A 22,574-nucleotide genomic window follows, 5' to 3' on the forward strand; every position below is an offset into this window, starting at 1 on the left:
TGGTCAGGGGGTATAGCAAAGTCTTGGACAGATAGAGCATGGCAGGCAGTCCTAGCATTAGTGTTGTGGTCAATTTAGAAGACAAGAAACGAGTGTTTATTTAAGGGAGAAACTCCAGATTTTGCAGGATTATGTGACTGGATGAAACTACAGATTGCTCTGTGGGTGAAGTGGTCTTTCAAGGTTGATTACTCAGTCCATGACATAGTTTCTAACCTATACCAGATCAGGTTGCTTGTGTGAAGTCTTCTCAGCGATAGGCTCAGGAAGAACAGAGGACTTGGCTGGTTCATCACATTAGGCTGCAGGTTGGTAGTTCATCAGCTTAGGTGTTGTATCTCTGTGGTGGGTTGCTGTAGGTTGGCAGTTCATCAGCAACTGGCTCAGTCCGAATTAATCTGCAGGTTGTTGTTTTGTTCTGCTAGCTTCAGTGTAGAGTTTGCTGCAAATATGACATGCTGGGGTCTGCTCTGGAGTGTTATGCATATCTGTGGTCTGCTATGTGGTTAGTCGGAAGGAGATGTAATGCTAGTGCTAGTAGTATTTTGGCTGGGTCTGCAGTCTAGTTTGTGGTGTCTAGCTGGGTGAAGGACTGCAATTCTGGTTTGTTCTTTGAGCTTGTGTGGGGTTTGGTACAGTTTCTCAAAAGTGGTAGAGTGGCATGGAGCTTCAAGCCCAGCTGGTGTTTCTCTTTTTGATCAGATTGCTCCAGGTCACCATGCTTATGGTGTAGGTTGAATGACCAATTCTGGCTGGTATTTGCTGGCTGTTGGGTGTTTAGCTGTAGGCTGCTATGCTGCAAGGATGTTTGGTGCTTGAGTTAGCTTGCCCCTCTGTTGTCTGCTTGAGTTAGTTTGCTGGTTTACTATGCTGCTGGACTGAAGTTGTTTTGATTGAGTGTTGGTTTGGATTGGGTTTGGTCAGTTATGTTCAGTTTTGGTACAGAAATGTGTGCTAACCAGGGTGAAGACTGGGCTTCCAGTCATGGCTTGAATTCTGTTATGCTTTTCTTCTTGTTTTGTTTTGTTGGTTTCTCACCAACTGGAGCTTGGAGCTTCAATTAGCTCCAAGTTCCTCTTTATTGATGTTCTGTATCTCTTTTACATGCTTTCACCAATAAAGATTTTTTTTTCCGATCAAAAAAAAAACAAAGCGGGGATGGTATTCAAAAATCAATCCTCAATCAATTTCGGGCCAGGGACGGGGATAAGTGTCCCAGCCCCGTGCCCGTGTCCGTCCCCGTTTCCCTGATATGAAATTACTATTATACCCCACACACACACATATATATATATATATATATATAAACCTATCCCTAAAACACATACAACCTCTTGCCAGTCTGCCTCTCATCTCATCTCTCTCAGTTGCTCTCTCTCTCTCTCTCTCTCTCTCTCTCTCTCTCTCTCTCTTCGCAGAATCGTAATTTCTTGTTTCTCTCACCTGCTGGTCCACCATTGCCTTTGCCATTCCACCACCGCCTCCGCTATTCAACGATGAGAGTCAATCGTAGCTCCTCGCCCCTCTCTCTCTCACCACTGCTCCACCACCGCCTCTGTCATTTGACGACTAGAGTTGAGCTCAAATCTGGAAGATCTGGTTATGACGATCAGAGATCAGGGACGTCGTCCTCATCCCCATCCTTTTCGACCTCTGATTCTGTGTGTGTGTGTGTGTGATTTCACTTTCTATAACCATATACATATAATCGTATTGTATTGCTGAACTTTAGTTTCCTTGGGGAAATTCACTGAAATGAGAAGCTTATGTTTAAATTAGAATATGAAATGCTTCTTATAAGAGATTTTCAGAATTGATAACACAGATTTATGAACCGATTTTCATGATAGCAAAGGTTATGAAGTGCAGCAGATCTTTATTTATATATTGTGTATAGTAAGCTTCTTGTTAAATTATTTTCGTTCAGCTTCTATATATATCTTCATGCAAATGTGATTTTATTAGTATTAATAATAAAACTATTATTATGACGTTGATGTTGATGAAAATGAAAATGTTGTTGTTGTCTGTGTTCAAGGCTCAGATCTGAAAATAAAAATGTTGTTATTGTTAACATTTTTTTTATCTGTTATTATTATTATTATTATTATTTTGTTGTTGAACAGATCTGGCTCAGATCTGGACGTCGTCGGGGATTTTTCGAGGTCAGGAAAATCCGATCCCCGTTAGGGGGCAGGGGCGGAGGCGGGTTCCCCATCGGGGATCGAGGGCGGGGACGGGGAATTTCATATCTACGGGGATCGGAGACGGGGAGTATAATCCCCGCCCCCACCCGGGCCCCAGCCCCAGCCCCAGCCCCAGCCCCAGCCCCAGCCCGTTGCCATTCCTAATAATAACGGCAAATATTACATGGGTTGTTCAATTACATACATCTTACTTTTAAGATCTAAGTGATATGAACATGATTTATATAAAAACAAATAGTAATCTCATACATTAATTGAAATGCCAAAAGGCTTACATCATTTACAAGGATATAACCCTTACATAAAAGGCACTCGGCCTACAAATAAATGGCCCAAGGCCTATAAATAAATATAGCAGCCTTACTCCACACTAACACACAGTCCAACGATTCATCTCCACATCTCACATGACAGTAATACCTGAAAAGATTTCAGTCATGTAGGGTGAATATATTGACCAGTAGGGAACATTTCAGGAACTAACACAAACCTATAGATGATCATGATGCTATATGTCTCTAATAAACTCAAAATGTGTTTCTTTTGTAAGACATGTTTTCATTTAACTACTCCATTCTCTATTCATCAACCTCCATTGTTCGATTTAACCGGTTTCTAATGATCAACTCTAATACTTATTGAATCCCTATACAATATGAGTTACACTTCACAAACTATGGCCATCGCTAAGCACCACATCCTACCATCACCATTCCATTTCAACTATACAATTAAGATCGAGTGGTATTCTTGTTTACATACAAGGCATCAAAGTACTATCCAGTTCTCATAAGAGGTGCGCTTTGCACTTCCGTTCTACAACGGGTTTTCGTTCTATCCAAAACACCTCCATAATATTATGTGAGTTATTAACAAACATCAAGCCATTTCATTTTTGCTGGTTACTCCTACTCATTCACAACATAATCTCATAATTTTCCCAACTCAATCACCTTCCATCAATTACATCCTCACTACATAATACTCATTATCGTTTTATCAATTCCAACACATGTATATCAATTATTCAGTTTCTTATCAATTTCAACACATGCATATCAATTACTTAATTACTCATTCACAATATAATCTCATAATCTTCCCAACTCATTTACCTTTCATTAATTACGTAATCACTGCATAATACTCATTATGGTTTTATCAATTCCAACACATGCACATCAATTACTCAGTTCCTTATCAATTCCAACACATGCATATCAATTACTCAATTACTCATTCACAATGTAGTCTCATAATTTTCCCAACTCATTCACGTTTTATCAATTAGATCCTCACTACATAATACTCATTATGGTTTTCCCAATTCCTTATGGCCTTTTTTTCACAAAATTTGGGGCTTTCACAATTAGAAACACCCACATGCAACTTTATACAACAAAAATAAATTGAACAGATAGAATAATGAAAATCAACCCCCAATTGAACTAAACCCTCAACCCATAACTCGTGGTTTTCCAAATCCAATTACAATAACAACACAACACAACCACAACATAATCTTTGTACCAAAAATACCACAAATGTACTAAAGAACTTGTATTAAGTCAATGAAATAAAATCCTACTTCTTGAAGAGAAGAAGAGAAGATAGAATCACCATCCGTCGCCCGAAACAATATTTGACTGAGATTAAACCAAAGCCCTCGCCAAGCTCTCCAACAACTAAGAAGGAGTTGGCGGTCAAACCCAAGCCTAAAGGACTCAAAACCAAGATTTAAGCCTAAGAATTTAGGGCCAAAATCGCACAAAGGAGAGAGAGAGAGAAAGAGAGAGAGAGAGAGAGAGAGAGAGAGAGAGAGAGAAGAGAAAGGGAAAAAGAATAGATATTTTCGGCCTCACCACAGTGTTATATCGATGATAGACTGCGGCGTGACTTAGACAGTTAAGTAAGTCGCGAGCACGATCAAGAGAACTATGGGTGCGAAAAAGACAACCCACTAGGTCGCGGACGCAACCAAGACACCGCGGCTGCGACCATGAAGGTTGCAAGCCACCATCACGGGCCACGCAATCCATCGTGGGCCACGTACCTCCTCCCCAGCCAACAGATCTGATGGTCATAATTGGTCGCGACCCCCTCAAGGGTGCGACATCCCCTTCTTCACATTGCGAGCACGACCACCACGATCGTGGGCGAGACCAAGCTCACCATAACAAACCTGGTTGTTGCTCTACAACCAAGCACACAACGGACCCAAACCCATCCAAACAAGGCCAAAACACTCGAACAACCACGTGTCCCAACCAAAAAATAAAGTGGGTCTAGTTTTATGACCTGGGCCACTATAATATCCCCCACTTAGGAAATTTCATCCCCGAAATTATGAAAATGCTGAAACAAAAAGGCCAACTAACCACAAGAGACGATGTAACCTCCAACTTAAGATTAGATCTATTTTGGGATACATTCTCAAATCTCAGTTCAACACCTCGGGGCCCCAAAGACACCCGAACAACAAAACCTAATGAATAGATCACATACGTCTCTTTAACCCACAAAACTTGTTGGGATCAATGAGACACAATCAACAATAACAATCACTCGCTCCAAATGACATCAACTACGTTTCAACTCTCACAAGAAAGAGGATTCAACACAAAATGCGACTCAGAAGAGAATGCCCTGACATAATAAACCCCGACAACTTCTAACCTTGCTTAAAACAAACCCGTAACATGTAACTAGCAACTCAAACTAGGTCACAACACCACCCAACCATACAAAATGAAACATTTCACAACACACTCAGGTTAAAATAATTCTTTTTTTTCCTAAAAAATAAATTCCTTTTCTCAAAAGGTCCACAACCTTGCACCGCTCCCAAACAAAATATGTCTTTAATTTTCCTCGCAATTTCAAAGGTTCTATGAACATTTTCCGCAAACAAGAAGTGTTATAGATAAAACAAAATCATTCACATGCTCATAATGGTTAACAAAACTATTTATTAAAATCCCTCATTGCCATTTTGATTAGAATCCACAATATTTTCAATTTAATAATACCATCCAAGGTCACCACACAATGTTTAAGTCAAATCAAAACAATAAAGCTAGACCCCATGACAATAAGAAAGGCTCTCCTTAGAAGCACTGCCAAGCATTCATCTGGTGACTATCAACCATCACCCCAAACAATACCATGTCATCACCAACCTCAATAGTATTATCGAAATAACAAAGAGCAAAATGATAATCAATAAAACAAGACATGAAATAAAAAGCCATTATAACATCCCACCATTATCAAAAACACAACTCGCTCCACACGATATTTCCATATGCCCTAGAGTTACACACCCAAACCAAAGCTGCCAAAAGAAATCATCCCAATACCAGGGATTCCACACTAAACCAAACAGAAATAAACACATACATCAGACACAACTCAACACGATTAGACATAGTACCACATATCAATAAACCAAACACGCTATTGCCTAACGCCAAGGCAATTTCCCGAGATAGTCTCATGACTAATCCCCCTCTATACATCAATCAATAAACATGCACTCACTAACATACCAGATTATTTCCCCTGAACCTCATTGCCAATAGCAAACTCACGAAGGGTTACCTTTTCTTGAAACAAATGCTACACAGTAGCCCTTGCTCTCTAACCTTGTAACAGTCAAACACCTCACCTCACTTTTGAACTGACCGATAAGGTCGAACGTTGGCTCAACATGACTACACTAGTACGCGTTATAAAGCATAACTAACAAGGACACCATCTCCATGGTCTACTCACCAATTTTCTAACATTCCAACAAACAAGTGCCCTAAACTGACCACCAAGAAATACTCACACCGCCTGGAGAGTTCCAAAAGTCATACAATCTTAACTCCACAAAGTAAAGAAAATGGACATCAAACTCCCACAACCATCCAAGCCACAACCCAACACCATTGACTACCTTTCTAACCCATCCACTGAATCCCATGACCCAAGGTCAACGGCTCACCTCAAGGCACAATCACGTCCCAAATACCATCCCATAACCCCTTTCGAACATACACACCAAACTACTATGCCGATAATCACAAGTCACAACTCCAGCCATAGGTTATATACCTAATCAATTGTTCCGGGAACATCTTCTATCTCAACAAAAAGTAAGACACCTATGTTGCAACTACCCGAACACAAGGTATAGAATCTCACAATCTATGGTAAAAAATTCTCCATGTTACCCCGCATTCTCAAAAGAAAACCAAACACAAATTACTACGTTCTGCTATCTATCTTCTACAACTAGGGTACACGCCTATGCCTAAACTAAATTAATTGTGTTTTTAAATAAATCATTTTTTTATTTTTTGTTTAAATAATTTTTTTTTTAAATAACCTTAAGTCCCCTTATACCTAGGGTGGAACTAAAAGTCAATATAAATAAATACATCTTAACACCCACACCTCACCACCACCTTAGTTAGTTCTAGAAAGTCCTATTGCGACAAATTCATCACAAGAACCCCAATCCTAAATCTAGAAAGTCCCATTGTGACAAATTCATCTCAAAAACCCCAATTCTAAATCCAACCACCTTATCCATAATGTCCTAGTGCATCCCATGCCTCACTGAAATCCTCACTAACCACTATAAACCCTACAAAGGGTTTAAATTACTGCTTTACTTAACTATAGGGAGACCATGTCACCTATTTTAACCAACCACACATCGTTTACTATGATAATACTAGGCCTTAACCGACACAACTAACTCCACCAACCCTGAGGAAATCCAAATCCACAACCCCTATCCCAATTAACAATATTCCCAAACATCCACTTCTAAGTTACCAACACCGACATTTGAAGTCTACACCACACTACCCACTTTCGACCGACAAGGTCACATCTAGGACGACAACCACACAAAACCCATACAACCTCACTCAAATGAGTGTAGATGCTCAACCCTCAAACACAGCTACACCAATAACCCCAGGAACCTACGACTAGTCAACAACAACAACATACGCATGGCAAACACTCAACACATATCATACACTAAAGTACTCTCTCAAAACTTTTACTCAATTCAAAATGTCTCTATACAGATATAAACATATAATTCAAAATACACAACATCCACATCTCTCACCAAATTCTTACACATTCCATCCTGCTCAATCACTTACACAAGTTAATCACATAAAGACCCATGTCAATCTACATAACGTCTACTACATAACACTTAGCATATAATCAAGCTAAGTCCACAAAGATAATTATTCATTCCAGCACTCACTTAGAATTCCCACTAGAAACAACGTCTCTCCAATAAGACCTCCAAGTTCGTTAACTAGACACGAAATAATATCAATGGGTCTCAACACCATACTCACATAAAATGCAACACATAAATATGTTATCACTTAGCACACAACATACAAATGTCGTCACCCAGCATGATAAACCCACTGTGGCGACACTACCACTTCCCACGAGCTTAAGATTTTCAAACCTGGCTAGCTCTATTACCAACTTGTCACACCCTAGATTTCCAAGATCTGATCTATGTGAATAAACAATCAAATAACAAATAAAAGATAATAATAAGTTAAATAAACATTATGTCTCTCATGCAAATAGATATAATAATGGAAAACATTGCATGGGTTGTTCAATTACATACATCTTACTTTTAAGATCTAAGTGATATGAACATGATTTATATAAAACAAACTGTAATCTCATACATCAATTGAAATACCCAAAGGCTTACATCATTTACAAGGGTATAACCCTTACATGAAAGGCACTCGACCAACAAATAAATGGCCCAAGGCCTACAAATAAATAGAGCAGCCTTACTCCACACTAACACATAGTCCAGCGCTTCATCTCCACATCTCGCATGACAATAATACCTGAAAAAATTTCAGCCATGTAGGGTGAGCATATAGCCCAGTAGGGAACATTTCAAGAACTAATAGAAACCTACAAGTATAGATGATAATAATGCTATACGTATATAATATACTCAAAATGTTTTTCTTTCGTAAGATAGGTTTTGTTTTAACTACTCCATTCACTATTCATTAACCTCTCTTGTTCAATTTAACTAGTTTCCATTGATCAACTCTAATACTTATTGAATCCCTATACATGCATGCATCTACACAATCTAACCGTGGTCATAGCTGAGCACCACTCAAACCATTGCACTACCAATAGTAACACTCTGCTAGTGACCATCGCTAAGTGTCACCTAATACTGTGATCATCGCAGAGCACCATATACATTAGTGTACAATATGAATTACACTTCACAAACTTTGGCCATCGCTAAGCACCACATCCTACCATCACCATTTCATTTCACCATTCAATTAAGATCGAGTGGTTTTCTTAATTACATACAAGGAATTAAAGCACTATCTAGTTCTCATAAAAGGTGCGCTTTGCATTTCTGTTCCGCAACGGGTTTTCATTCTATCTAAAACACCTCATAATACTACATGAGTTATTAACAAACATCAAGCCATTTCATTTTTACTGGTTACTCCCTACTGATTCACAATATAATCTCATAATTTTCCTAGCCCATTCACCTTTCATCAATTGCATCCTCACTACATAATATTCATTATGGTTTTATCAATTCCAACAGATGCACATTAATTACTCAATTCCCTTTTAATTCCAGCACATGCACATCGGTTACTCAATTCCTAAAACAATAACACTCATGGCCTTTTCTTCACAAAATTTGGGGCTTTCACAATTAGAAACACCCGAATGCAACTTTATATAGCAAAAATAAATTGAATAGATAGAATAATGAAAATCAACCCCCAATTTAGTTAAACCCTTAGCCCATAACTCATGATTTTTCCAATCCAATTACAATAACAATACAACACAACCACAACACGAATCTTTGTACCAAAAATACCACAAATACACTAAAGAACTCACATTAAGTTAATGAAATAGAAGCCTACCTCTTGAAGAGAAGATAAGAAGATATTTGTCACTCGAAACAAGATTTGGCCGAGATTAAACCAAAGCCCTTGCCAAGCTCTCCAACAATGGTGATTGGTATCGATCACATCCTTCCCTTGTATGAAAGAGGTCGTCCTACTCACGAAAGGGCAATTGTAAAAGTCATCGAATGGTCATAGTAGGGGTTGCAAACCAAACGGTACACAACTTGGTTGGAGATCAAACCCAAGCCTAAAGGCCTCAAAATCAAGATTTAAGCCCAAGAATTTAGGGCCAAAATCGCACAGAAGAGAGAAAGAGAAAAGAAAAGGAAAAAAAATAGCTATTTTCAGCCTTAGCACTGTCTTATATAGACGATAGATTGCGAGCACAAACCAAACATTGCAAGTATGGCTCAAACAGTTAAGCAAGTCTTAGGCATGATCAAGAGAATCGCGGGTGCGACCGAGACAACCCACTAGGCTGTGGGTGCAACCAAGACTCCACAACCGCAATGATGAAGGTCTCGAGCCACTATCATGGGCCACACAATCCATCGCGGGCCACGTACCTCCTCCTCAACCAACAAACCTGAAGGCTACAATTGGTCGTGACCCCCTCGTAAGTGCAACATCCCCTTCTTCACAACGCGAACGCGACTACCATGATTGTGAACATGACCAATCTTACCCCAGCAAACTTGGCTGCTGCTCTACAGCCAACCTAAAGCACATAACGGACCTAAACTCACCCAAATAAGGCTATAAACACTCAGACAACCACGTGTCCGAACCACAAAATAAAATGGGTCAGGTTTTCTGACCCGGGTCACTATAGGTCCTCATCGCTGACCACAGAGCAAGTAAAAACATGATTTTGTCTTCTTGTTTCTCTATTTCTTTTAGATGAATAGAGCACCAAATAGATACACACTATTCTGTATATATATAGAGAGAAAGCTTATATACACACCTATATATATACGTACTGCTCTGTATATATAGAGAAAAAAACAAGTTTGATCAACAAGAATAGTGGATCGACTCAACTATTAGATTGACTCACCTCTCTATGCCGATAAACAACAAGAACAGTGACGGTGTCTGTGGGAGCCAGATCGGCGGTGTCAATCTACCACCACCACCTCTCCACCACTAGGGTTTTTTAAAAGAGAAACGAACATTTTTTTATGGTTTTGATCTTAACGCCGAAGAGACGAACGGTGCTGATGGCACGTGAAGAGCATGGCAAAGCGATGGCCGCTAAAGCTCCCGCAACGGCGGGTGAGGCTGAGCGAGGTGGTGGGACTGGGAGTGAGTGTGGATGATGAGGAAAGTTGATGTTGGATTGAAGATGTATGTGTGTGTAGTAGTGATCTTCGTGAAGACGAAGACTCCATTGACTGTTTTAATCAAGAAGAAGATGAAGATGAAAATGATGATGGTGATGATGATGATGATGATGATGATGATGATGATGATAGATCGTTCTTAAGGATGATGATGTTTTGTATGAGTGAGAGAGAGAGGATAACGAGAGAGAAAATGATAGATAGATAGAGAGAGAGAGATATGAGGGTTTTAGAGAGAGAGGGAGAGAGAAAGCGAGATGTGAGTGAGAAAGAGAGAGAGGAAGTGGCGGTTCTTTAGGGTTTAGTTTTAGAAAGATATGAGGCAATAAAAGCGAGAGGCGGAAGTGGAGGGGGTATTTGGTCATTGTATGATAGTTTGTCCTTATGGGAATAATAAATTAGAGCCAGGACATTTGGGTGAGAAAAATTCAAAATTGGATTTTTCGCCCAAGCACCCTTTTTGATAATGTCTTTTTATAATTTTGTATATACATAATAGGATAAATTATATATGTAGCCCCTGTATTTTGCCTTTTGTGTTATTTTTTATCCATGTAATTTTAATTAGCTCAGTTTTGGCTCTTAATTTTAGATTTTTTGTCAATTTAGCCCAATTGATAACGTCGATTAAGGTTTTTGAAGAAAAATGGCTTCTAAGTTGGTTAAAGTTAACTTACTAAGTTGAACAAGTTCTTAGTTTTGCTTAGAAAAGCATAACACATATCACTTATGTGCATATTTTCCATAAAACACTATGAATTATAATCAATTGAACTAAATTGTGACAAAATCACAATTTCAAGGTCAAAATTGAGCAAATTGAAATTCAGGGACCAAAATAACATAAGCGCCAAAATATAAGAACTGTCGATGTAATTTACCCAATATAATAAGATTGCTTTGTACTTTTTTATTAAAACTTCTAAATTTTATCACAATTTATTAGGGGCTCAAGCATAATTCTAAGTTCAAAACTTTTGGGGTAATATAACCCTAAGCTCTTTTGTTTTGGGGTTAAAAGAACAAAATAATTTGAATGATCATATTTCCTACACCTATTTATTTATCTATTTATCTATGTCACTTATTCACTTACATGTCATCCTTTAATTGTTTAAGTGTCACCTATCGATTCACCTAATTTGCCTATCTATCCATATCACTACCGCTACCAATTGCAGCTGCTTCTCACCTCCAGTGACTTTTTCAGTGTCGACAACTTTTTGGGTGATTGGTTGACGGCGATTTGGTTGCTATGGGGTAAAAATAGAAAAATAATTCATTCAGAACAATAATTTGTCCTTACCAAATAATTTTATTAATAGTCCTTATCACCAAAAATGATCAATCTTTAGACCTAATACTATATCCAATTGAAATAGACTCATCACTAATAAATCCTATAATTTATTTTAAGTATTTACTCAACACGACGAATAGTATAGGTTTTCTTTTAGAGGGGAGGAACCCTTCCAGTCCAAAATCTAGATTTGAGAGCTCTGTTTGGCTCGTGGGCCTACCATGGGACCATCTTTGATGATCCAAACTGTTTATTTTGTCAGACACGTCATGTATTTTATTCACACAAAAAATTAGATCGATCCGATAATCGTAACTTATTCAAGTTATAATGTTTGTCACCAAAAAATGTATTTTTTTATTTTTATTATTATTTTTAAAGACACAATTGTTGTTCATTTTTTTGGTGACAAATGCGGTAATTTGAATAGGTTACGGTTATCGAATCAATCTAATTTTTTTTTGTGTGAATGAAATACACGAAGTGATCAACAAAACGGACGGTTCAGATCATTGAATTTGACCAAGGACCCAAGCAATGCTCTCTAGTCCAAATTTTGGACCAGAGGGGATCTGCCTCCTTTTCTAGTATAGTTAAAAACAACGCATGATATCATTGACATAAGACTTCTACGCATAAGGAGTTGCTTGTGAGTAATTATTTTGTGCTTTTGGAGCAAGTATAAAAACATTACGTTTTTGCATTGTTATCTTAAAAGATAACATAATATATGTCAATTGATTATTGATATTGTTATTATTAACTATACTTTTCTTTCTTTCTTCTAATTCCCCTGATGCTTCTTCTTTGTCATTTTTTTACATGAAGTGTTTCCTTGGCTTAGAGCACTTGATGATGTGAAGCAAAAGCACATGTATGCATTAGAGTTGGGAAAAGGTCTTCTAGAAGAACAGAAAACATGGAATCAACCCTTTTATTGGGAAGATTTACTAGCTTCAGAAGTGAAAGTGAATAAAGAACCTAACCCACTTAGAGAAGCCATAAAACATGGTATCTTGGAGTTGGTGAAGATAATCCTGAAAAAATTCCCAGAGGCATCAAACAGCTTTGATAAGAATGGAAGGAACATAATACACATGGCAGTGGAATACAAACACATACTCATCTATGAGCACTTGAAGAAGCATGTTGATCACAAGGAAAAGATGAACGATGTTGATTCTGATGGGAACACCATTTTGCATATTGCAGCCACCTCAGAAAATGTTCCTAAATTTCTTTTTGGCCAAGTCTTGTCCATGGCATGGGATCTCTTCTGGTTTAAGGTACTAATTATAGCTCTTCAGGCAATAATATCTAACCTTGTATCTTAGCTAGCTATAAGTTTAATGCCAGACAATTATTAGTTGGTTAATGTTGGTTAAAATAAATTAAATTAAACAGTCTTGGTTTGTTAATTTAAAAAATTACACATATGGGGAAAGAAAATTACAAAACTGAAAATTATAAATCTGGAAATCTAGAAAATACAAAATTACAAGAAATAGATTAGTAAAAGGAAGAAAATAAAATTCAAAGATAGAAATGAAATTGAATTTGAAAATTGAAGGACATAAAACAAATAGGCAAATCGAGGCCTGTGTTTGACATCATGTCCTTAAAACAGATTCACTGCCTTACTAAAGAGTGCTAGAGGTTTGCCAGCATCTATCTCCCACGATACAACGGTTGGATGTTGTTATAGTATCACTTACTGGAGCTGCTATGGTGAATTGAACAAGTGGCAGTACTCTCTGTTATTGGAAGGAATGATGAAAATGAAGAACACTGAAGAAAGAGCTCTCAAAGAATTTTGTGTCTTGAGACTGTAGAGGAAAACTTTTATTTATATAGATAAGGTGGCCTTCCAGTCATGAAGGCAATCATTAACTAGATCATCAACTCCAACAATCAATTGGTTGGAGTTACAAAGATTTCCAACTTATATCATTTTATATAATGCAGCAGTTGAAGATTTCAAAAGTTCTAGGTCTGTAAAACGGATACAGGTTGTTGGGCCACCAACCCGATCCAAGTCCAAACCTAGTACAAGCACAAGTACAGGTCCAGGCCCAGGTCTAGGCACATCATAACTCAGCCAAACCTAAGCTCAAGCACAAGCCCAAGCACAACTCCAAGTTCAAGATTCAAGATCTCTTAGACCTCAGACCTCAGACCACGAACCTAGACCCAACCTGATTCGGTCTGGACGGGTGGGTGGGCTGAGGCCGTGGTGCGCACATGTGGCAATTTTTGCATAAAAAAGTTGGTTCATAGCTCCCTTCCTTCAAAAATTTTGGATGCCCAAAAGGCTCACACCCTTTTGGAAAACAAGGGATATGTGGTTTTCCACATTTTTCAAAACCACTTTCATGATGCCCACTTTATGAGACAATTTCTCATTCATTCTTAATGGTTTTGGCTCATTCTTTTTGCAATATAATCTTCTTCATTAAGAGAATGCAAACCCACTTAGACTCATCTCAACCGGCGGTTGGGTCCTACTTTAATTGCACATTAAAGTAGTCGAAAAACCATTACTTTTGAACAATCCACCACACGAATAAAATTGGCCAAATAAAGAAAGAATGAGAGACAACAAAGACTTGAAGAGAGAGTGCAACAGATTTCTGCATAGGAAAAATGCAGCTTTTGGCTTCTAACCTCCTCATTGTGAAGGTCTATCGGATTTATTGGTTAACTAGTGAACATGAAGTCTTGAACTATTCTTCTTTTGGTGTAAACCAAGACAACATACCTCATACATGAACTTCTCCTTACACATTTCATTTCTTACTATTATGTTCATTTTGGCCCTGAACATTTGCCAGGTTCAATGAGTGATTTAAAAAATTAGGCCTCGTCAATTCTTTTAGAAGCGACCCTACTTCACACTCACATAGGTGATCTCTTAGGGTATCCTGTTATACCCTACTTAACTATTCAATGAAAACGGGTCATTAAAAGCCTTGCTTAACCTTTTACTCCTCAAGCATTATTGAATATAGGAATGGGCAGGAGGATTTACCTCCTTAGTGATTCATCTAAGTTATACGCAATTAGGTTGTCCCTTGAACCTATATCTTGGGATCTCTAGTCATTAATGTTACCTTTCTATTCTAGTAACTATTCTTGCTAAAGGAGTCAACCCCATTCCCCTTGATGATTTCTCTACCAACCATTTGTTTAATCCTTTGGTTAGCGGATCCGTAATATTGTCTTTAGACTTTACATAGTCTATTGTGACAATCCTACTAGAGAGTAGTTGTCGAATGGATATATGTATTCAACGAATATCTTTAGATTTTTCATTATACATATTACTCTACGTGACTATCAAAATGTATACAAATTGTTGGCACAGGTTTCGACCAACATAGAATATCCTTAATGAAATGGCAGAGCCATTCAGCTTCTTCAGTTGCTTTATCTAAAGTAATAAACTATTATTCCATCGTTGATATCGCAATACACGTCTGTTTGGAAGATATCCAGGAATCAACTGCTCCTCTATGAGTAAAATTATATTCACTAGTGGACATTGAATCTTTTACATTAGATATTCAGTTTGCATCAATGTACCCTTCTAGTACCGCTGGATATCTAGTGTAATGCAACCGATAATCTCGGGTATATCGTAAATACCTTAGTACCTATATAATCGCCTTCCGGTGGTTGGCATTAGGATTACTTATGTATCTACTAAGCCTTCTAATCAAGTAGGATATATTCAGCCTTGTACAACTCATCAAATACATTACACTTTCTATGATCCGAGAATATTATAGTTGAGACACACTCTCACCATTATTCTTGGCCAAACAGAGACTTGAGTCCACTGAAGTCCTAGATACATTTGTATTTGATTTATTATATTTCTCAAGAATCTGATCCATATAATGACACCGAGATGAAATAATTCTATTAAATGTTCTAGACGTTTTAATTCCTAGAATGACATTTGCAAGACTCGTGTCTTTCATATCAAACTTAGAGTTTCACATCGTCTTCGTAATTTTGATAATTTCTTTATTACTACCAACAATGAGTATGTCATCAACGTACAAACACAAAATGATAGAACCTTTGTCAGTGTCTTTAACATAAACATGTTTGTCGCACTCATTTGTTTTATACCCACTTAACAACGTATTGTTGTCAAATTTCTCATTTCATTGTTTTGGTGCTTGCTTCAAACCATATAATGATTTTACAAGATTACAAATTTTCCTTCCTTCTCCTAGAAAGGAGAACCCTTCAGGTTGTTCCATGCAGTTTTCCATCTAAATCTCTATTTAGGAAAGCTGTCTTAACATCCATTTGATATATCTCTAGATTTCGCAAAGATGCGATTGCAATCACCAATCAAATGGATGTTATCCTGGTAACAGGTGAATACATATCAAAGTAGTCCATGCCTTCTCTTTGCCTATAGCATTTGATAACAAGCCTAGCTTTGTATTTATCAATTGACCCATTGGCTTTCATCTTCCTCTTGTAGATCCACTTGTAGCCCAAAGGCTTACTACGTGGAGGTAGATCTACTAACTCCTAGTTATGATTCTGCAAGATGGAGTCAATCTCACTCTTACTAGCCTCTTTCCGTAGAGGCTTCTCTAAAGAAATCACAACTTCTTGGAAGCTTTGAGGATCATTTTTCATCATGTATGTTGAGAAGTCTGGACCAAAAGACTTGGATGTCCTAGCCTTTTTACTTCTTCTAGGCTTATCTGGTTCCTCATCTAGATCACTGTTATTGACCGTGTTATCTGTTTGCTTAACGAAATTTGACTCCCCTTTTTGGGTTCGGTACGAAAATACATTTTCAAAGAAAGACATATTTCTAGATTTCATAATCGTACTCTTCTGTATATTTGATATTTCAAATTTGTGCACAAGAAATTGATATGCACTACTATTTTGTGCATAATCAATGAACAACGAATTTTGGGCCTATCCTAACCCACCTGGGTATAAGTGTTGTCACTTTTGCAAGACACCCCCACATTTGAAAGAATTTAAATAAAGACTTTCGGCCTTTTTATAATTCATAAGGGATCTTATCCACTTTCTTACGTGGTATTGTTTAGGATGTAATTCATAGAGAGAAATGCTTCATCCCCCAAGTTCTATGGCAACCCAAAACTTCCCAACATCGCATTCATCATTTCCTTTAAGGTATGATTTTTTTCATTTAGCAACTCCAATTTACTGAAGAGAGTATGGCGCTATGGTTTGGTGAATGATTCCATTATGGGCACAAAGCTCTACAAATGGCAATTCATACTCACCACCATGATCACTTTTCCAATGCCTTAATCTTTTGGCTAAATTGATTTTCAACTTCATTCTTATAAATACTAAACTTATTAATAGCATTATCTTTGCTCTTAAGTAAATAAACATTAACAATATTTTGTGCTATCATCAACAAAAGTAATAAAATACTTATTTCCTCCCCATGTTTGTATGTATTTCAAATCACACACATCACTATAAACTAGATCTAGTGGCTCAGAGCTTCTTTCAATTGCTTGATAAGAAGTCCTTGTTAATGTTGCTTTAACACATGTTTCACACTTGTGACTTCGTTCAATTTTAACAGTAGGTATGTGATCTAAGTCAATTAATCTAAGCAATGTATTATAACTAATATGTCCTAATCTACCATGCCACATGTTAGATGACTCAAGCAAGTAAACAGAAATAGAACACATAAGTCAATTAATCTAAGCAATGTATTATAACTAATATGTCCTAATCTACCATGCCACATGTTAGATGACTCAAGCAAGTAAACAGAAATAGAAGCAGTTTTATTGCTCTTGGGAAAATGGTCATAACACTAAGCTTAAATAGCTCATTAGACAAATATCCCTTACCCACACAAACCTCATTGTTGGTCAACACGACCTTGTCTACTTAAAAAATCATGTGGAATACATGTTTTCTTAAGAGAGATCCAGACACAAGGTTCCTGCAATGTTTGGCACATATAGGACATTGTTTAGAGTCAGTTATTTTCCTGAAGTCATCTTCAAGATCACCTTGCCTTGACCCTCAATGTCAAAGGTTGTTGAGTTTTTCATGAACAACTTCTTGTAGTTTATAACCAGCTCGAAGAAAGTGAACATTTTCTTGTCTCATCATATAGTGTCCACCCACCATTTCCTTGGGTTAGAACCCATCAGTTTCACCTCCGAAACCACCATAGAAAGGTGTATGCTAGAGACATCCTGAGAGAGATCCTCCAATCTAGTACATCGGCTCAGCTTGGTAACCTATGTTGCCACAATTGCAGCAGCTACTGAGGAACTTGTATACTGGTTCTTGAACTTTGTGCACTGATTTCTTGGATATGCCTCTCTTGGGTCTTAGTTTTGACTCTCTTCTCATTTGCTGCTTCTTTGCTTCAAATGACTGACCATGCTCCACCATATTGGCCTTGACTACGTGGGTACTCCCTACTCCCTTGTTAGCACCCATGTTGTCTTCCTCGATCCGGAGCCTAACAATGAGTTCCTCAATTGTCATCTTCTTTTGCTTGTGCTTCAACTAGTTCTAAAAGCCCTTCCAACCGAGGGACAACTTCTTAATCATGGTTGCTACCTGGAATGATTCATTTATGATCATTCCCTCTGGATGGATCTCGTGCAAAATTACTATGAGGTCTTGGATTTGATTGATCACGGTCTTGGAGTTCACCATTTTAAAGCCCAAGAACTGGCCCAACACAAATTTCTTAGCTCCAACATCCTTGGTCTTTTACTTCTTGTCCAAAGAGTCTATAACTCCTTTGCTGACTTCTTGACGCTATGCACATTGTACAGTGTATCAATCAAGTTGTTGAGCACATAATTCTGGCACAAAAAGTCATATTGCTTCCAAGTGTCCTTGGCCATAAACATCTTCCTGTCCTGCTCATTCTCATATATGGCAAAAGGATCTTTTTTTCAAAAACCTTGCAAGGTTTAAGGTTGTCAGGTGGAACAATATCTTCTATTGCCACCTCTTGAAATTCAGACCGGTAAATTTCTCCAGTTGCTCATGATCATTAACCGGTACTCCCAGAATCGAGATAGGGGTCACCACGGGGAGTGGTGTAGTCACAATTGGTACTTGTTAGGTTGGATTCGCAACAGCAGTTGATGTTTCAATTGGCCTTTTTGAAAATCAAACCAGAAATAATTAGACAGATTACAAGTTTGGTTTCTATTCCAAAGAACCAAACACTTTTGGGAGTAATAAAATTAAACCCAAAATCACTTTATTGGAACAATAATCTTTTATTTCCTTTTTTCCAAAAAAACCAAGACTGTTTTTTTTTTTTTTTCTTCTCCAAAAAACTAAACTTAAACTATCCAGAATTTGTATTTATTAAAATTTCCAGACTTCAAAATTGTTAAATTTCCATAATTCAATCAGTTTAAAAAGTTTGGAATTGAAACTATAAATTTTATTTTTCTAGGAAATTCAACTATTTATAAAACTAAAATAGCTTGTCCAAGACGAAACTGATTTATGAAACTATTTATACAAAAATATGTTTTAAGATTGTTGTTGTTGTTTTTTTTATTTTTTATTATTAGTATTTTTTATTAAATTATATTTAACAGTCTTGTTTTGTTAATTTAAAAAATTACATATTTTGGGAAAGAAAATTACCAAATTGAATTACGAATCTAGAAATCTAGAAAATACAGAACTGAAACAAATTCATAAAAGGGAAAAAAAAAAAATTCACAAACATAAATGAGATTGAATTTGAAAATTAAAGGGCATAAAAAAAATAGGCAAATTAAGGCACGTGTTTCACATCGAGTCCTTTAAAATTAATAGGCTTGGCGGCTCATTATAGAGTGCTAGAGTTCTGTTAGCGTCTATCTCCTAGGATATAATGGTTAGATCAATAACACTTACTTGAGTTGCTCTAGAGAACTGAACAAGTGGCAGTATTCTCTCTTGCTAGAAGGAATGACTAACACGAAGAACACTGAAAAATGATCGAACTTAACAAATGGAAATACTTTCTCTTACTAGAAGGAATGACAAACACAAAGAACACTGAAGAAGTTTTCAAAGAATTTTGTGTCTCAAGACTATAGTGGAAAGCCTTTATTTATAGAGGTAGGGAGCCTCTCAACATGTCATTAACTAGGTAATCTTTGCTGGAGTTACAGAGGTTAATTCAAAATTTCTAGGTCTACTGAATGGATATAGGTTTTTGGGCCACCCACCTGATCCAAGCCCAAGATCCACAGACCCGGACGTAGACCGGGTGAGCAGCAATAGCGGCTCGTGCGCGCGCGTGTGGTAATTTTTATATAACACACTTGGTCCACAGTTTCAGCCTAAGCCCATCCTTCACACATCCATAACTTCATTCCTTCGAAAAATTTGGATGCCTAAAGTCTCATACCTTTTGGAAAACAAGGGTTATAAATACTCATTAATACTTTCCTCTCTAATCAATGTATGATAGATGATATTCTACCTTCTCCGAAAACTCTTTCATGATACTCACTTTATGAGATAATTTCCCATTTAATTCTTAATGGTTTTAGCTTATTCTTTTGGTAGTGTAACCCCCTCAACTAAAAGAATACAAAGCTCACTTAAACCCATCTCAACCGAGGGTTGGGTCCCATTATTTTCCCACAATTAATTCTTAAATAAATAAACATTTCACACTCACATGCAACAACTCATATAATTAAAAATTAGGTTCATTCTATAATATACATTTTTTTGGGAGTGTGTATCATATACAATAATACAAGTTATGAAATTTGTGAGCTAAATCACTTTTAAGTCATAACTTTAAAAAAAACACAATAAGTCAAAAGCAAAAACCACTTGAGACATAACTAACTTTATAATGAATCTAAACACCACTTGAAATATAACCAAAAACTTCTTCAGCAATAACAAAAATAAAAATTATGACAGGTCATAACTGACTTCACAATAGTTTACAATTAAATATCACAAAGATTAGAGAACATGGTATGCACCTCAAAAAGATATGTATAAAATTTCCCTAAAAATTATTTTGAAAGTGATGTTGCCGGAGTCTTAAGGATTTCCTCCTAAATAAACAATTGGCCATTGAGTCCTATTAGTTGCTTTGTTTTGGAATAAAACTTTAACCCCAAAAAAATCTTATACATAAAATGTTTGGGCTAATAATGATATAGTACGCTGTAATTTTATATTAGTCACTTTTATTTTTAATTATTGCTATTTTCAAAATTGCAATCTTCTTTGTCTTATTATTAGCACAAGAGCTTCTAGTTACACCCTTTAAATTACACCCACCTTATGCATTGTTACACTTACACTTGAGAAGAAAGTTTTATACAAGTGAGTGTAAAGACATAATTTTGAAGTGTACATGGAAGTCCCACATTAGCACCCCTATAATTTTATCAAAACTCCATTTTGGTTTTGATCAAAATCTCAATTTGCTCCATGTACTGTAAATTTTGTAATTAGAAAAATGTTGTGTGGCACATTAACTTTGATTAAAATCCCATCTTGCTCCATCAATTTGTGTTCGCATCATTAACACTACATGAACAAAAAGGTGATAATGTAATTTGTCTTACCGAGTCATACCTCCGTGGGGTAAAGTAGATTTTGAACTGAAAGAAATGCTCATTAGTGTTTAAATTGTTTTAAAGTAAAGTAAAATGTTTATATTGAAGGGCACATCAAAAATCAAACAAATTGTTACTTATTACTTACAAATGTGGTTGTCTTCTTTCTCCATATATTTATTTTTTGCAGCATGTAAAAGACGATTTTTGTCCAGAGTTATTACCTCATCAAAACTCTGAGAACTTGACAGCCAAAGAGCTATTTGAAGAGAATCACAAAGAGGTCATAGAAAAAGCTGAGAAAGAAGCCAAAGACATGAACAATGGCCTAATGGTCCTCTCTATTCTCATCAGCACCATCAATTTCGCAGCAATCTTTACTATCCCTGGTGGTTTCAATGGAGAAACTGGCAAACCTGCTTTCTTCAAGAACCGAAAGTCTGAAAAGTTTGAAGAGTTGCACTATTTCCTAATATATGTAGGAGGAAGTCTCATTGCTTCTTTGCTTGCCTTGGGGACTCAACTTTCAATTCAATTGTCACGGTTTCGAAGCTATGATTTCTACGTCGTGTTGCCACTCAAATATTTCCTTGCAATGAGTGCCTTGTTCTATTCCAGTACCATGACCGTCACCACATGTTTCCAAGCTTATATTCTTGAGGAAGAGCAGATTACAACGCCGTATATCATATTTTTCTTCTGCGCATGTTTTCCGGCGACCCTAGTTTACGTAGACATAGTATATATGTCTGTCAATTACTTGTGCTTCGTAGCCCGGTATTCCCTCGTTTATAAAGGCCATGAAATGTAGTAGGGTCTTAATGTTGTTGTCTGTTTGATATTTATTATTGTGACTCAATGTTTGTATTTGTCTTATATTCAATTATCTAAACTATGGTTTCATGTATCGAGTGAGGAGTACCATCCAACAAAGGAGTTATCAAGTATTATTATCAAAATAAATTGAAGGACACAACTTATTTGTCTTATTCTATTTTGTAGTATTTATTATGTTTTTAGATAGTTATTTTTTAGTATTATGATAGCCATTTTTGTAGCATTAAGATAGTTATTATGTAATATTAACATAATTGAAAGGCCACCTCGGACATAGTCCTCCATCGGCCAATCGAGAATGTCTCCTCTATTCTTGATCTTAT

The 22,574-nt window shown here is 36.9% G+C and overlaps 1 protein-coding gene across 2 annotated transcripts in view; it reads left to right on the top strand.

The window, feature by feature from the left end:
• LOC114316525 (uncharacterized) overlaps positions 1-22,403 on the top strand; it is a 57,735-nt gene extending 35,332 nt beyond the window's left edge. For both annotated transcript variants that reach the window (XM_082878934.1, XM_082878933.1), the window contains 2 exons: positions 12,644-13,101; positions 21,605-22,403. In XM_082878934.1, coding sequence (XP_082735060.1) covers positions 12,644-13,101; positions 21,605-22,225 — 1,079 coding nt within the window. In that variant the 3' untranslated portion in view covers positions 22,226-22,403. The remainder of the gene's footprint in view (positions 1-12,643; positions 13,102-21,604) is intronic.
• Positions 22,404-22,574: the final 171 nt, after the last annotated feature.

The sequence above is a fragment of the Camellia sinensis genome, chromosome 7, assembly GCF_055761805.1.
Source record: "Camellia sinensis isolate YWXY chromosome 7, ASM5576180v1, whole genome shotgun sequence".
Taxonomy (NCBI): Eukaryota; Viridiplantae; Streptophyta; class Magnoliopsida; order Ericales; family Theaceae; genus Camellia; species Camellia sinensis.